This window comes from Vanessa atalanta, chromosome 11, assembly GCF_905147765.1.
Source record: "Vanessa atalanta chromosome 11, ilVanAtal1.2, whole genome shotgun sequence".
NCBI lineage: Eukaryota > Metazoa > Arthropoda > Insecta > Lepidoptera > Nymphalidae > Vanessa > Vanessa atalanta.
The window spans coordinates 1029758-1046192 of NC_061881.1; the positions used below are offsets into that span (position 1 = coordinate 1029758).

The window sequence follows — 16435 nt, forward strand, 5'->3', positions numbered from 1 at the left end:
ATGAGTTCTAAAATACTTGCAGTTTGCAGCACCGTTGTCTAATCGTTATACCACTTTATTCATTTTAACATAACTGGTGTAATAATCGTTCATATCCTGCAAGCCAATTGTCAAACGCAATTGCAATCAAAATGGTAATTATTCGGATAAATGACGTCGATTGACATATTACCTTTTGATTTAATAGCGAATGGTGATCTCTTGGAAGCTAAACACATTTTAATCTCAAGAGCTAATGTGTGCTAATAATCAATAATAATTTAGGTAAGAACTTTTGATGTTCAAAATTAACTGAATTAACAATTGACTTAATCTTGTAAAAAATAATTTTGATATTTCGTAATTTATAACTCAAAACTGTTTTTTTTTCTTTTATAATATTTGTAAGCGGACGAACAAATGGCCCACCAGATGGTAAGTGTTCACCAACGCCCACAGATATTACCGCTGTAAGAAATGTTAGCCATTCCATTGATAGCCAATGCGCCACCAACGTTGATCCCTTGTGACTGTAGTTACACTGGCTTTCAAACCGGAAGACAACAGTACTTAGAGTAGCTGCGAGATAGAAATTCTAAAAAGTGGGTACCTAACCAGACGAGCTTACACAAAACCTTAAAATTATATTCAAAAGTACTATTTAGTAATTAAATTAATAAGGTAATTTAGTTGCAAGAAGAAGTTTCTTGCTACGAACGCTACGCTATGCTCATGATGCCGTTATTAGCGGTTGGTATGGTATGTAGTATCCTCGACACCGAGAGCGGCTGCAAAGGGGAATGGATTTTTATCGAATCTTGTCTCTTGCTGAAGATGGCTGCAAGGTTAGAGAGTGTCTTTGCCAACAAGTTACCCAAAAGACCAGAGCGCAAGAAGCAACGCTACGCGTATTTTCTCCACCGATCAGAACCAGCTTTTTGATTCACATACCAAGTATATTACAGGAGTGCTTCCATATGCACTGGTTAAATAGGTCTCAATCTATCTATAAGTTAGATTACATCAAAATTAGTGCAGTAATTTAGTCTTAATTAGGTGACGAAACGATATATTTATTTTTGCATTTCTAATAATAATTAGCTCTATATAGGTTTCATACGACAACAGTTTATAAGACAACTTTGAGTATGTTATGTATAAAATGTGATTAAAATAACTCTATGCTCGTTGGACTTTGTAATGCCGCTGAGTGGACTTTGAATCCCTCGTTCTACTCTTAGGGTTGCCAAAAAACTTAGCCACGGCATAACGTTTCTGTAATTGCAAATGGACGTAAGTTTACATCAAAACTACTGTTTATTACATTTTGACTGTTTTTTTTTTTTTTTGTTTTGGCTTTTATTTGTGCCAAGAGGGCACAGATTATTTCGCCAATGTCACGTGCGATGGAGAAGACACGATGGAGATTGATCGGTGCGGTCGAGATTACAGGCTTAATTTAATTTGAAGGCATAATAGAAGTGGACTCTCTGTTAACCCATAACCTAAAACAACACAATAATAAATAATTAGATAAACATAAATTATTATTAAGATAACATATATGAACAAACACAAAAACATTTACAACTTAATGTTATTACGCTCAATATATTTACATAAAAATTTACAAAATGGACTGAACACAAACATTAACAAACATTGAACATTAATAGGGCGAGGAGCTTTGGGAGGGAGAACGTCATATAAGGGATGGAGGAGTTTGGGGCAAGAAAACAGTATATGGGGTAAGGAACCTTCGTCTAAGCCACATTCACACAAAGAGTGATCTCTGACTCTAATTTATTTTGACTGTTCAACAATTCAATATTCAGTTAAGTGTCATATGTCATATGTCAAGTGTCATGTTTTAGGTTCTGCGCCATATCAGATAGATCATTGTTTTTCTTAATTTTATATCTTTCAAATTGTAAATACGCATAATCAGTGGAATGGAAAAAGAGCTAAAGCGCCAAAATATTTCTTCTATAAATCTTTTTTCCAAAAGTACTACTTTCGTGTTATTAATAAGATGTAACTTTGTGATTGAATGTCTACATTTATATTTTAAATTATTAATAATAGTTTAGTTGGCAAGTGATCTTGTTTTATTTATAACCATAATAATACGCGCCGATAGAAAGAAGCATGAATAAAACGCCCTCCAAAAACGTCATGACGTTTTTCGTCACTGACTTCAAACGTCATTGTGGCTGATACGCTCTCCAAAAACTTAAAACTCGTTATACTCACAAGACTAGGTTCAATTTAATATAAAATACTAAGTGCAAAGTTAAAGAATACTGTAAGTTATCCAGGTGTATATATATTTTACCAAATACAGACTTACTACATACGGAACAGAGAATTCAGTGTTTAGTCAAAGCATAGACGCTGAACGCTAATTTTTAGCGATCTCCAATTGGCTGAGCCCTCTTTGTGTGAACATTGCCCAAGTCCAAACGCAATTACGTTACAGAAAAATTAAATTCTTAAAAAAATACTTACGACTCAGACTTTTGGTATCTCTAACCTTTAACCTTTTGGAAAATAAATATTTGCCACAGCCCTGCTCTGTCTGTAGTGCGGTGAAGTTTATAATGAAGCCGGACAAATAGTGATTGAACTTACGTACGAAATCACGCAAGTTTCACGTGCTCGCTACACTATTACGTGCAGTATGGTCGTGTTAACAATTTAAACATACATAGATTAATTTTAGAGTAATCGCGTATAAATTATTTTGGTCGATCAATATATATCATTTAATCTTGACGCGGGCGTGTACAAGATTATTGGCTAGAGTCTTTTCTAAAAAACATACGGTATACAAAATTGTATATATATTTCTACTTTTAGTATTATAAATGCGAATGTGTGTTGGTTTGTTTGTCATTCTTTTGTAAACGTAACGTTCTCAATTGGTCGGATATTTTATGGATGTTCAGCTAAATGTTTGTTACCATATTATTCAGCTTAAATGATTTAGGTATCATCAGGTATCTATATAATCTTGGTCAATAATTCTTTATCATTTCAACTCATTTGGATAATTATTTATTTTGTTGAAAATGTAATATAAGGGTACATCATATTTTATCAAGATCTTATGATTGCACACATGAAAAAAAAGGGTTTTTTATTGACATTCATAGGGTTTATATGATATAACGGATAATGACATGGATATTTAGCCTAAATACGAAATATTATATATCACACTTGCTTACTCCTAAAAAACCCGGTTTGAATAGACCGCAACCTGAAAAGAAACCACGATGGAAACAGTGTGATTACATTTTTCCTTTAACAATCGTTGTCTACATTTATGAATATTGATCTGTCTGAACTTCCATTGGAATTGGCTATAGGTCCAATAGACCTTCATGTATCTGTGTGATGACGATAATGATGTCTTCCTGACCGATTTCGCTAACGGCAGCCAAAGTCGAGAGAGACTAACCAACGTATTGTAGTTCACAAGTCTGTGCCAGAAGACTTTCTATTCCCTCGCTCTCATAAGCCCATAGGACGCCAAACCTTATTCGACAGGAATTAATTCAGGCGCAAGACCAACAGCTTTACTTACTTATCGGGGTATTTATAATTATGTACACACTTCATACTTAGACTCCGGGCTACTGCGAATTATTAATATAAACAAACTTAATTTTATTTGAACCCAGGACCTCGAGATCTGCGATTTTATATCAAGCTACAAAACGAACGAGGCAGTCAGATCAATCTGTGCATCGAGTACACAACACACTTGCTTAAAGGTTTAGTTGTTTACATTTGACATTCATACATATTCATGATTCATTAGTAAGAGTACAGTAACGTAAATTATCATGAATCTCACACAAAGTAAGCAGGTTCAAATTCAATATGTCGACAAGAACTCGTAAAGATTTTCAGTATACTGTATTCCTTCTTCAAACCGGTAAATCTATTTATACTAAAGTTTATTGAGTTTCTGTTTAAAAAATGAGTGAGCCAGTGTAACTACAAGTATAAGGGACATCATTTTTCAGTTTGTGGAGCATTGGCGATGTAAGCTATCCTTAAAATTTACCATCAGATGACCACTTACCATCAGATTATAAATAAATACTAGAATAAGTTGGCGATATTAGATTTTTTTTAATTAATTGATAGTGTATTAGATACATAAACTAAGCATCGTTCTATGGGATGGCAGTGTAAGAGGTCAAGGCCTTAGTAATGGCGTTTGGGTCGAGTCAACACGGCGTGTGTACTCGTCGTTACCACACCTCAGCCGTATTTGTCCTCCCAGCCCTCCCACATCGAGCAGCGAGGCTTACAATATCAAAAATCTAAAAAAACAGACAAATATCTAACATTGACTTAAAGATAAATTGATTATTATTGCAAGTTCTAATTAGCTCCAGTAACTTCGAAGATCATCCTTTGACCTTGAGTCCAGGTGTTACAGGTGTACAAGTATGTATACCAGGTGTATACTAACTAGTCTTGTCCAGTAAAAACCCACCTAAACGGTAAACCTCAAGTAAAGTTAGTTATTTAAGTTGGTTTAGTCACTGCAGATCACGACAAGATACGTTCATTGTAAACGTGGATTAAATCAATTGACAGTATTATATGTACTCTCTCGTTTCTGTACGTAAAGTTTAAGTTTTAACACATGAGGGAAATTCTACTAACAAATTTTACTTTATCGCAATAGAATTGAATAGTTGTCGTTAGGCCGTTTTCCTTTTCTAAAAATACAACAATACTGTTGCGGTTCCGTCGTTGTTTGTTCGGAATATAATCGAGATCGTATCGTAAACGTTATATGTTAGTAGAATTGTCCCCTAATCTCTTTAGAGTCGTTTGCGCGTCGGAATATACCCTCGGACTACGAAAGCGAGTTAATCAAGAGTCTGTATCGCCTTGTTCGGTCTATCGGCGAAATTATTTTAAGAACAGTTCAATAAGAGAGCAAGCATTTTTATCATCCATCATCCCCCTGCCTTTATCCCAATTTTACTTGCGGTCGGCGCAGCATGTCTTCTTCTTCCATACTTCTGTGTCGGACGTCATCTTTCTAACCATATCGTCTTTCACACAATCCATCCATCGTTTCTTTGGTCGTGCAAGCAATAAGCAAGCATTTTTATATCAGATTATTTTATGGACTAAAAAAATCATCTTCACTCGTGAAATTATCTGAAATTCATGAAATCGGTACGAGTAGCTTTTGATGTTAAGGAAATGTTTGCAAACAAAAAGTTCTAAGTTTATAAATGAAGCACTTTTGTTTTATTTTAATTAATTAACAGAAACATATCTATTTATTTTGGTGGAAATGAGTAACTATTGAGTTTTAAACCTGTTCTGCGAGACAGCAACTATATATCGAACCGTTGGTACTTATTATGAACTTCAATACTATAATATATAAACTAGAATTCAAAAGTGATTTTAAAAATTATTCGAAACAATATTATATTAAAGATAAAAAAGCGTAGACTTAGTATTTATTGATTTATACTTAGTATTTTTTGTAAATAAAATTACCAATTACGGCTTTATTAATAAACTCTTATTAAAAACAAACTGTACCTCGTCTGCTTCGCTAGGGATTAAAAAAGGGAATTATCAACCGAATTCAAAAAATAATAAACTCTCTACGGATGATGTTGCGTCGACTGGCTGCATAGATTCATATTCATACCGAATAGTAGTTTAGTGATTAACGCACAAAAAGAAAAAAACTCATTAATTATGTATTTATAATGTTTATAATGCTTTCTTTTTCTTTCGAATATTAAATCGTTGATGACGAAAAGAGATAGACCATTTCACCTAGCACAGTCGTATTACGCATTTTGTTCTTTTTTTAACAATACATTTATTTTTAAGGGTATAGAGAAATCAAGACACATTCATAAAATGAACAAAATTCTGAATATTTTTTGTTTTTTGGAAAAATAATTCTATGACAGCTTATCAAAGTAAACTTGTGTTAGTATGATATTGTTATTGTAAATCTACCCTCGTTAAGTACTGTCACTTCTTGTCCATCGCTTGAAGTGCTCAAATTATAAGTATCGAAATCGCGTATCGAGTTCTCGTAACATCGAATAAGTGTTGTCAGTCATATAATAAAAAAATATCGATAAATTTGAGAATACAATTTTTTTTTAAACAAATATTGGAATTAATATTTTTATTAATTTTGTCATAACATTAATTATTAAATAATTACGGTTTTGTAATGTTAGGTTGAAATGTTATAAATGTTTCCTAAATTTTTATTCATATGCTTTTTAGTTATTAAAAAGTAATATTTGTATAGTTAAATACGAATATCGCGTGTTGTAGAAGTTTCATTTTGTTAATTTTTTTACATTTTAAATTACCATTTCGAATATTTTTAAATTTGACATAAAATAATATAGTCTTAGTCAAATTAAATAAATGAAATAGTTTAATAAATGCTTCGTTGATACAACTAAATTAAAAAATACTAAAGAACTTTAAGTATTGGTGCACCGTGTTCAATTTTTTGTACTAAAGGTTTTAGACCTTATACTTATATTATATGAATTTAAAACTAGAACAATATGCATATATAATGTTGTATACGAGTAGGTATGAAAAATATAATAATGTATTGTTTTAATTTTTTTCTTTTATCAATGCAAGCAAAGACGCGTATGCCTGATTCAGTTATTCAGATAATTTCAGTAATAGCACCTCTACATCAAACCATAGTAATAATTACAATACTCTCCTAACCAAATTTAACTTACGACTTCCAGTCTTAACGTCTAACCGTTTAGTTATAGTAGTATAGTGCACTAATGTAAAGCCTATTCCAATGGAAGTAGGAAAAAAGATAAACAAACCTTATATTTACGTATCTCATGCGATTTGCTAATAACTCAGCTATATTGTGCACTACTAAGCATTTATGATTAATATTCCGTTATTTATAATACAACACTATTGCACTTAACTACTTTTTTTTACGTTAATTTTACTTCCAACCCTTCAAAATGCCATTTTTTCGCAAATCCATAGTGAATATCATAGATTAATCAAGCTCTCGACCAATGATATCGCGTTAAGTTGCTGTCAAATGTTGTTTATTTGGCGTTTCTCCTCTTGTGGTTTAAAAAGTGTATATGACCAAACACAACCCATGAAAATTGAGGATTACATAGTGCAACTGGGGAGAGGTTAGACTCAGAACCAATGGAACGCTGACGTCCTAATTTGACCTGCAGCTTATTCTGTGGTTTTTTTTTTAGCGAGCAAACGAGCAGGAGGCTCACCTGATGGAAGGTGACTACCACCGCCCATGGACATCTGCAACACCAGGGGGTTTGCGGGTGCGTTGCCGGCGCCGGCATTTTAGTAGGGAGTACGCTATTATATGTTATGATTATTTATATGTCTAGATAGGCTGTTAATTAAGAGACAGAGTCAAAAAAAAAATTGTGGCCAACTCTTGAGCACTAAGTACATACACTGGTAAAGTAGTATGATGTTTTGTAAGTCAAGCATAGCTGTTACGCACACCAAGATAATAAAGTTGGCCCGTTTGTTATAGCTCTCTCTCTAATTAAATACTCTAAGTCAGTTCCATATGTTTTACCTTCACACTGTGGAGGCAGTTAAACCTAACTTAATAACGTTAATATATAATTTCAAAGATACAAATATTAATGTAATATGGAAATTAGCCGATACGAGCAAACCTGAAAATAGTTTTACGAAATACGTAAGCGTTTACCTGCGCTTCAAAAACTAGGTTATCATACACGGAAAATAATTACTTTGTGTTGCTCTTTTTTAATATTCTATCAAAATACTGATCGATTAACGCTCACGGTCGCAGTTTCGATCCATGATAGAAATTAGTTTTTTCAATGTAATATTTACAAATAAACATATCACTTTCGAGCAACTAAACATAAGTCTCGCAACGAAACTCTGTGAAGTGTAAACATGTAAATACAAAAATTACTAGACACAGCAACGTTTTCATTGAGTGGGAATCGAATCTGCAATCATTAGAATTAGAACCAAATTATGTGAACACTGCGCCCAGTGCGTTTAGTTCGTGTAATATTTATTGAACAATAACTTTAAATAGATTTAATTTAATCTCGAAATTTAATTAAAAATATAAAGATTATATATTTTCGTTACTAAAAAAACCACGCAATTTATCAATGTATTGTATTTTCCAAATAACAATCACTTGCGTCGTCCAGCCGAGACATCGATATAATTAGTATCGATATGTGCTCGGCTGCGTCCCTAGCGGGCAGTTCTTGTTTGATCGTTGCCCTAGTCACTCGCCCGCCCAATGCCGCCTAGGTCTCGCACACGAGTCAAACTTAAGTGAATAACTGCTACATATTATCCTCAAACAAATGGGATAAAATTAAAAAAAAAACCTAGTGCATGCAAGTGTCGTTATAATCTTGTCTAAGTGTAACTTTGTGATTTTTTTAAATTTCGTGTGATATTAGATTTTAAGTAAATAAGTTAGTGCTTAGACTTTACGTGCTAGTGGCATTATAGAAATGGAAGAACACGTTGGTAAGTAACATTTTGTCTTTAAAAATATATATTAAAATAAATAAAAAATATTTATAAAATTTAATAATATTAATCAGAATGTCACTAATATTATTATATTATAATATAAATTAAGATATTTTATTGTTATCTGAAATTTAGTTATTTTGTATAACGTATACTGCAAGCTTACAATATCAACAGGTTTATTCAACGTCGAACGTTCTGAAGCGTTCTTACAAAGTATTGTGTTAATAATATACAAGCTATAACGTATAAAGAAATATTAAAATTATTTTGGGATGTTATTGAACCTTTTTTGTTAATTTTTGTTGTCTATCATTGTCATTTTTTTATGGAAAGTATAAAATGTCATCATAATTAGATAAAGTCGTTTGTAAAAAAAATACGCTTATAATTATTTCATTTACATTTCAAAGTTTTAAAATTTATTGTATTTTTATATTTTATTTTTTCTTAAATATTTAAAAATTCCAAAAACTTATATTCAAGCCAAATAATTAAATTTACTAAAGTGTATTTTTTAGACACAATGACGTTATACGAGTTTCATTGAAAAATATAATTTCGAGAACTTTCTAAGACTTCGAGTTCGAAACAAAAAAAACCTTTGGAATGTTTTCCGTCTATTTAATGACGAATACTTATACGAACGACTGAGAAACATTAAACATTAGCTTATTGAAATTAAATATATATTTAAAAAAAAAAAAACAATTTGGCAAATTTTTCGTAGTGAATTATTTACAATAACATATAATATTATGTATATATAAATATATCCGTGGATATTTTATATTAGCATACTGGTCGCCTACGTATTATAGGAGGGCGTTAGGTACCCTCTGTACTTTCCTGTATCCCAGACAACGCGTATGCAATATTTCATGGTAATCGCTTGATTAATAAATATGTTAAATCGTAACAAACGAACTTGCTCTCGCATTTATAAAATCAGGATAAAAGTCTCAAAACAGATAAAATAACAAATAATTTACTTAGACTTTTGTTACTGTAATGGGACTCTTCATGAATGAGTCCAAATTTTTCGGTTTACTAGTACCCATTAAAAAGTTCCACTTATCAAGCCTAGCACCATCAGATCGATCCTGCAAAATTTTAAATATATACAACTGTCTGAATAAGGATAAAATCGACTTTGTATATTTGTTTACTTATTTACCTAATAATAACTATGTACAATGGTCTTATAATACAAAAGTGAAACGGTTTTATTAATCGATACACACACATGACTAATACAAGTCTGTATATAAGGAATATACCTACATGTTTAATTTAATAAATATACAGTCTTGTATATAGTATATACTTAATGTTTGACTGCCTTTTGGTTTTGTCGCAAGCTTATGAAACTGCAAAGCCTGAGCGTGTGTTCAAATCTCGTGCTAATAAAAAGTTATTAAAGTGAGACCGAAATTTTGGAAATCACGTACAGTGAAACTTGTGTCTGAACTCGCTCCGTTTGTGTAGGATTGCCGTTCCATCAAATTATGAGAATAAGAGAATGGCGAGAGGGGATAAATCCAGTGTAGTTGACTATTCTTATTTGATACACCATCAAAGTCAAAAACTTTTACTCAATATAGAAGCGTTACGATAGTCAAAAATCCACCGAATCATGGCCAAAATCAACAGGTCATTTTTTCACATTTGAAAACAAAGAAAACACTTAAAATTGTTTTCTAAGTAGTGAAGGTACGTTAGAATTGAATAGTTTTTTTTTTGTTCTTAAAATTAGTCTAGGGCACTTAAATCGGGGCAAATAAAAAAACATCTATCAGTGAACAATGAGAAGGGTATCGTCATCCTATAACAAAAAATCCTGTTTGAAGGGTAAGTAAGCCAGTGTGACAACAGACACAGCATTTAATTTGCCAACGGTGGTGGTGCATTGTCAGAATAAGATGTTTAATATTTTTAACAGTACCAATGTCTACGGGCAATGGCGACTAACATTAACAGCCTGTAAATTTTCCACTGCTACGCTAAGGTCTCTTCTCCCTTTGAGGAGAAGGTTTTAGGAGCGTATTCCACCACGCTGCTGCAATGCGTGTTGGTGGATACACTTGTGGCAGAATTTAGTTGAAATTAGACACATGCAGGTTTCCTCACGTTGTTTATTTCACCGCAAATTATAAATGGCAACTATCAATAGCACATTTGCTAATATGTCTACGTATTTAAATTAAATATTTATATCTATCTAGCAGTCAAGTTAAACAAGAGGCCGGACGTTTAGTTTATTATTAAATAAATTAATAGATATAATTAAAAAAATGCGACTCATTTATTATTACTTGGTGTGAAGTTGATTGCGATTCTGTACATGTGCGAACATCAAACTTCCAGAGGGTAATGCACTTATCCTCAACACAGAGCGTAAAGCATTCAACTGATTTTGACGTACCTAAACTTAGTAGCTTTGTTGAAAGGGCTTTATGACGTCATAACAAATTAAGTACGTAGCTGTCAACGTTATTGACATTTATGGGTTTTTACGCGAAAAATATAGTAAAGATTGTTATTTTAATATGATTCATTTGTTTTAAATCATATTTCAGTTAAACTATGAATACGACGTTTTTTTTTTTAATTTTTAGGTTGGCAAAAATTTACCAACCTTTGTCATCGAAGGCAATGGAACGGAGGGTTAGGTTTTTTAGGTTAGCACTCCTGAGTGTCATAACTCAAATGAATACGAGCCGCATAATGATAAAATCTCAGCTTCTACGATCCCTCGGGCTATTGTCGCCTTCACTAACTACTTACGATTATCTAAATGGGAATTTAGGAACATTAGTAATTCCTAGACAATAGGGACAGTGAGTAATCGAATTATTTAAAAACAAACTAAATAAATATATTTCATTGATTTCCGATTGACGAATACTAACCAATATAATATCTATTTCAATGCATACAATTTGTTCGTATGTCCATTGGTGTATCTTTCGTCTCACATATCTTGAAAACAATTGAAGTCGATATCGTGACTTAAAACAAAATTTAATCCGACGCTCAATATAACTACACATAATAATAATATTAATTTCAAATTAAATAGGTTCGTAAAAAATAGTGTTTTTTTTTGTCATTTAAAAATTTGGAAAATTAGTAGGTATGGTTCTTTGACCATACCTACTAAATTAGTCTTTACTAAGGTGAATTTCTTCGACTTGTCTGTCTGATAAGACTTGGAAAACTCCTGAATTAATTTTTCGGACCTTAGACTTGCACAGAGCTTGCTAACCCAACCACCTAGTAAAAGTGGGTTTACGTGTCTTTGATATATGTTAGTCTGCTATTGTATGTCATCTAGAAAATAATATTAGAAAGCTGAAGTTCCAAATGGTATTGGTAGATTATGATCTACCGGTACGATTTGAAAATATATTTTCGCGTTCGCTTCTTTATTGTTAAAACTTATAATCATCGCATTTTCCAATGTGATGGTGGCAACTGGTGGAGTAAACACAAATACACAGTTTTGACATTGAATCGACGTAATATCATTAGTGGAGATCTTGAAAAATTACGTTTTTGATATCGGCGATGTTATTGTATGTATTCTTGTTGGTAGGGTTTTGCGCAAGCCCGTCTGGGTACCACCCAGTTATCATATATTCGTAAGTGAGCCAGTGCAATTACATGCATAAAGGACATAATATCTTGTGGTACCGTCATTACTTCTGATTTTCCATAACACAAGTGCTTTAGCTACTTACATTGGGATCAGAGTAATGTATGTGATGTTGTCCAATATTATATTTATTATATCTTAGCTACCAAGATTGGTGGCGCATTGGTGATGCGCTAATGTCTATGGGTATTGGGTTGTATATCGTAAAAAAAAAAAAAATTGTAACTTTGGAAGTAAATAGAAAGTTATAAGTAGTAAAGAGGAGTAGTGTTAAAGATATATCAATCTAGTTTTGCAGTTTATAATATAGGTAACTGTGGTGTTAACAAATCACATGGAATATGTAAATTTAAGGTTTGTTTATCTTTACTCCTTCTTCCATTGGAATAGGACACAGATTATAACACTCGTTACGACCCGCAGGACCTATTAGAATTAGTATTATTAACTAGGCCTCTCACGCGGTCTCAAATTCTTAGTGTTCCTGCCATAGTTCGAAATGCGAATGTTTTGGGATAATAATTTTCCCTTTACCTTATTATATCATTCGCTATTGCTCATTCGCTCAACACAATGACGTCTGGTGGTAGGTCATTGTCATTCTGTGACCTATATTAACAGGTGTGTAGTCTGCGGTTTCAAAGTGTTGCCCTTTTAATGGTTTTTCCGATTCCACATCAACGAACGAAGTTAAAATTATGAATACTAATACGTAATTGGTCTTAATAAACAAATCACCACAGACAGTGTCTTTTTAGTATTTTGAATTAAGTATATTTTTAATGTGCCTGCATTTTTTTAAATTCCAAAATAATCCTTCACAATCGTTACAGTCAGGATTACATTTCGTATTGCCAGGGCTGGATATTCTTTTAGTCAGCGTGGACCTAGTGGCCCCGTCAGGGTAAGGAGCCCCACATCCTAAGACTTTTTTTCTGTCGGTGTAAATTTGTAATAAACCTTTGTTGACAATATTTTTGCTTTGTTTTTTTTTTTAATCATATTTGAGTACATTTCGGATCACGTTTAAAATGATTAAAAAATAATGTTATATTTTGTCTAATCAAAAGACGATTTAAGTAGCTCTATTAACGATTCCAATTCTAGATATCAGCACTATATATATTAACCCTTACATCAACGATACGCGACAAACCCTCGAAACTACAATGCCCCTTGCACCCGTGACACTGGCTCACATACCCTTCAAACCGAATCACAAGCAACAAAAGTAAAATTTCATAGATAACTACTGATGATGTAATAAGCAAAATCGAAGTTATTACAACAAAAACATCTAGGTGATTCGAATAGGTGGCACAATTCTGCGACGTTGTTATAAAAATAGTATTATTTCAATAAATCTTCATTAAAAATAAAGTTATCGTAATGTCAGAGTAATGATCGACGCAGCTGGGTCGCTCCAATGAGTGCGACGCGACGATTGATTTCATATTTAAATTACATTTTTACTATCTATAAAATTTGCGCTCTCGAAACGCACATGTCCGCGCATATTTTTCATAAGTACGATATACATAATACATGTATTTTTGTTTGTCCTTTTGATGACATGTTACTGTTTATACTTATTTTAAGTATGTTAAATGTTACTAACGCAAAATAGTAACGGTGATTTGTATTGATTTAAAATTATTCACGATTAAAGATGAGACGAGGGAGAGTTTGTCTGTATTTTTGTAATGTTTTATTATATTGGTTGTTTAACACTTGTCAATTGGGCAGGTAAATTCAGTGGAGTTTTTAAATCCTTTATCTGTGCTTATATTTCATCGGAATCTGACATATGATATATATCTATAAATCGATAGAATCCAGAAAACAGCAAAACCTCTGTGGCAATGATTTAAAGAAGTTACATAATCCATTCTCGTATCAGTATCTTATATGAATAAGTCTTGGTAGCTTCTAGGACTAATGGCTTTGACATTTGAACTTCAGAAGGCAATGTGGTGGCAATCGGGTGTGGTGGCGCTCCTGTGACCTAGCGACAAATCCAGTACTATCTTTATTTGAGGAAATAGCGCCGCGTTTTCATGGAACAATCTTCACTCTTCATAATGAAGTCATGCTTTGGGAAAGATTATTTTATTGTATTATAAATTGAATAAGAAATAATATTGCAAGGATATAAGTCGAGGACTTATATCGTTTTTAATAATATAAAAAGGCAATTTATGTAAGTTTGTACGTAATAAAAGGTTTTAAATTGGTAGTAACTATGTAAGTGACTAGCGACCGCCCCGGTCGTACGAACTCATACCACTCAGGTATAATGTTGATTTTTTCCAGTGAAAAAATATTTAGTATTGGATCGTTATTCGTTTTTAGGATATTATCACCTACATACAAATAAACAAAATTTACCTTTTTATAATATTAGTATAGAATTTATTGGCTTATTTTTTTTTGGTTTAATTGTTTAAGCTAAGAACCTGTACTCTAAATCTACATCATCATCAACAGGCTAAAAAACTCATTGTTCAATAAACGTCTCCCATGGTTCTTGCCATGCTTTTGGGCGTGTCGCTCAACATCTTGACAGTGTGAATTCCATTGATACTGATGATACCATGACTATTATTCGGTGTAATAAAGATGGAGAATAAAATCAAAATATTCTTCATTCAAGTAGCCACTTAAAAGCACTTTTGAATCATCATGTTACAATGTTGATTTAAATTTAAAGCTACCACCGGTTCGGAAAGCAGATTCTACCGAGAAGAACCGGCAAGAAACTAAGTAGTTACTCATATCCTCATATAATTGCAGAGTATGTCAGTAAACAACAATTAATTTTATATACATCCTGCATAGAAGTCAATAAATACTAAATCCACGCTTTTTTATGTTTAATTTAATCTTGTATCGAACATTATGCCTTATTTATATTTTTTTTTACATGAGCTTCACATTTTTTAATAGACCGTGTTTAGTTAAAACTATTTTTATTGCTATTGAATTTGTCAAATTTTTAAAAGGAGGTTCATTGAATTGATTTATATTTATTTTATTCTTCTTCTGTCAAAAATTAAATCACAAAACTAACGTCGTTTTCTTTATTAATTTTCACAAAAATATTTCTTAACAGACCAAGTTAAATTTGCCATTGAGAATATGATCCGTGTAAACGAAATTACAAGCGAAAGCTAATTAACGATGTATAAAAAACGCCTTCATATATTACGACTAGGGTTAATGAGATTTGTAAGTTGCGGGGTCGATCAACTTATTACTCGATAAAACAAAGTCACCTAATGATTCGATGTGTTACGACATAATTATACACAAGTGATATTACGTGTCTGTCATGTGACAAGTTTTATCAAATATATTATTGTGTGTCATTCTTTTCGTTTTTTTTTTTAAAACGAATCACGCAAAGGCCGCCGAACATTATGATATGGAATTTTGTCCATTATATTCAGCGTGTTTCAGATAGTATTTGACTAAACATTATCACACAATCTTAGATATTGCACTACAAATGTATTTAAACCAACGGGTCAAGTTTATTATCCTGGTGTGCGTGATAGCTACGCTTGACTCTCGCCAAATATCATACTAATTTCCTAGTGTGCGTGTACTTACCGTTTTCAACAATTTTTTTCGACGCGGTTTCATATAAATCTTCGCACGCACTTCGCAGTTTTTTACAAAGCTCGAAACCTATGACAGATTTTTTTATTTAATATCATTGTTAACTGACGACATCCTTTCGCACGATTTACATTTGTTTTTTTTTTTACAGCTATAGCGCCGCTCTCTAAAATTAATACTTTGTTAAGTCATTATAATTTAATGAATTGCAATCAAGAATCCTCTCTTTTTTTCTGCACATCTACGGGTGGAGCTCTTCAAAATGAGACTATGACCGACTATAATTTTTATCTGCAGCTATCGTCCCATAATCACTGGGACAAAAATCGCCCTACGCTATTAATATATCGGATAGGCAAAGGCAAAACGATTCAGTACTATTAACCAGTTTTATTACAATAACAAATTTTGGAAACAAAAGTAATTAATCTTTTTTCTTTCTCTTATTATTTTGATATGTACGAGTTTATAAACGTCACTTAGTGGTGGTAGGGATTAGATATTCTACCGCCAAATAGTAATACTTAGTATTATTGTGTACCGTTTGAAGGGTGAGTTATTCGGGGTTTTTTTTTTATACACAGACAG

The 16435-nt window shown here is 32.4% G+C and overlaps 1 protein-coding gene across 1 annotated transcript in view; it reads left to right on the plus strand.

Moving 5' to 3' along the window:
- Positions 1 to 8283: 8283 nt before the first annotated feature.
- LOC125067396 (synaptic vesicle glycoprotein 2C-like) overlaps positions 8284 to 16435 on the plus strand; it is a 42403-nt gene continuing 34251 nt past the window's right edge. The window contains exon 1 of the mRNA XM_047675974.1: positions 8284 to 8562. Coding sequence (XP_047531930.1) covers positions 8547 to 8562 — 16 coding nt within the window. The 5' untranslated portion in view covers positions 8284 to 8546. The remainder of the gene's footprint in view (positions 8563 to 16435) is intronic.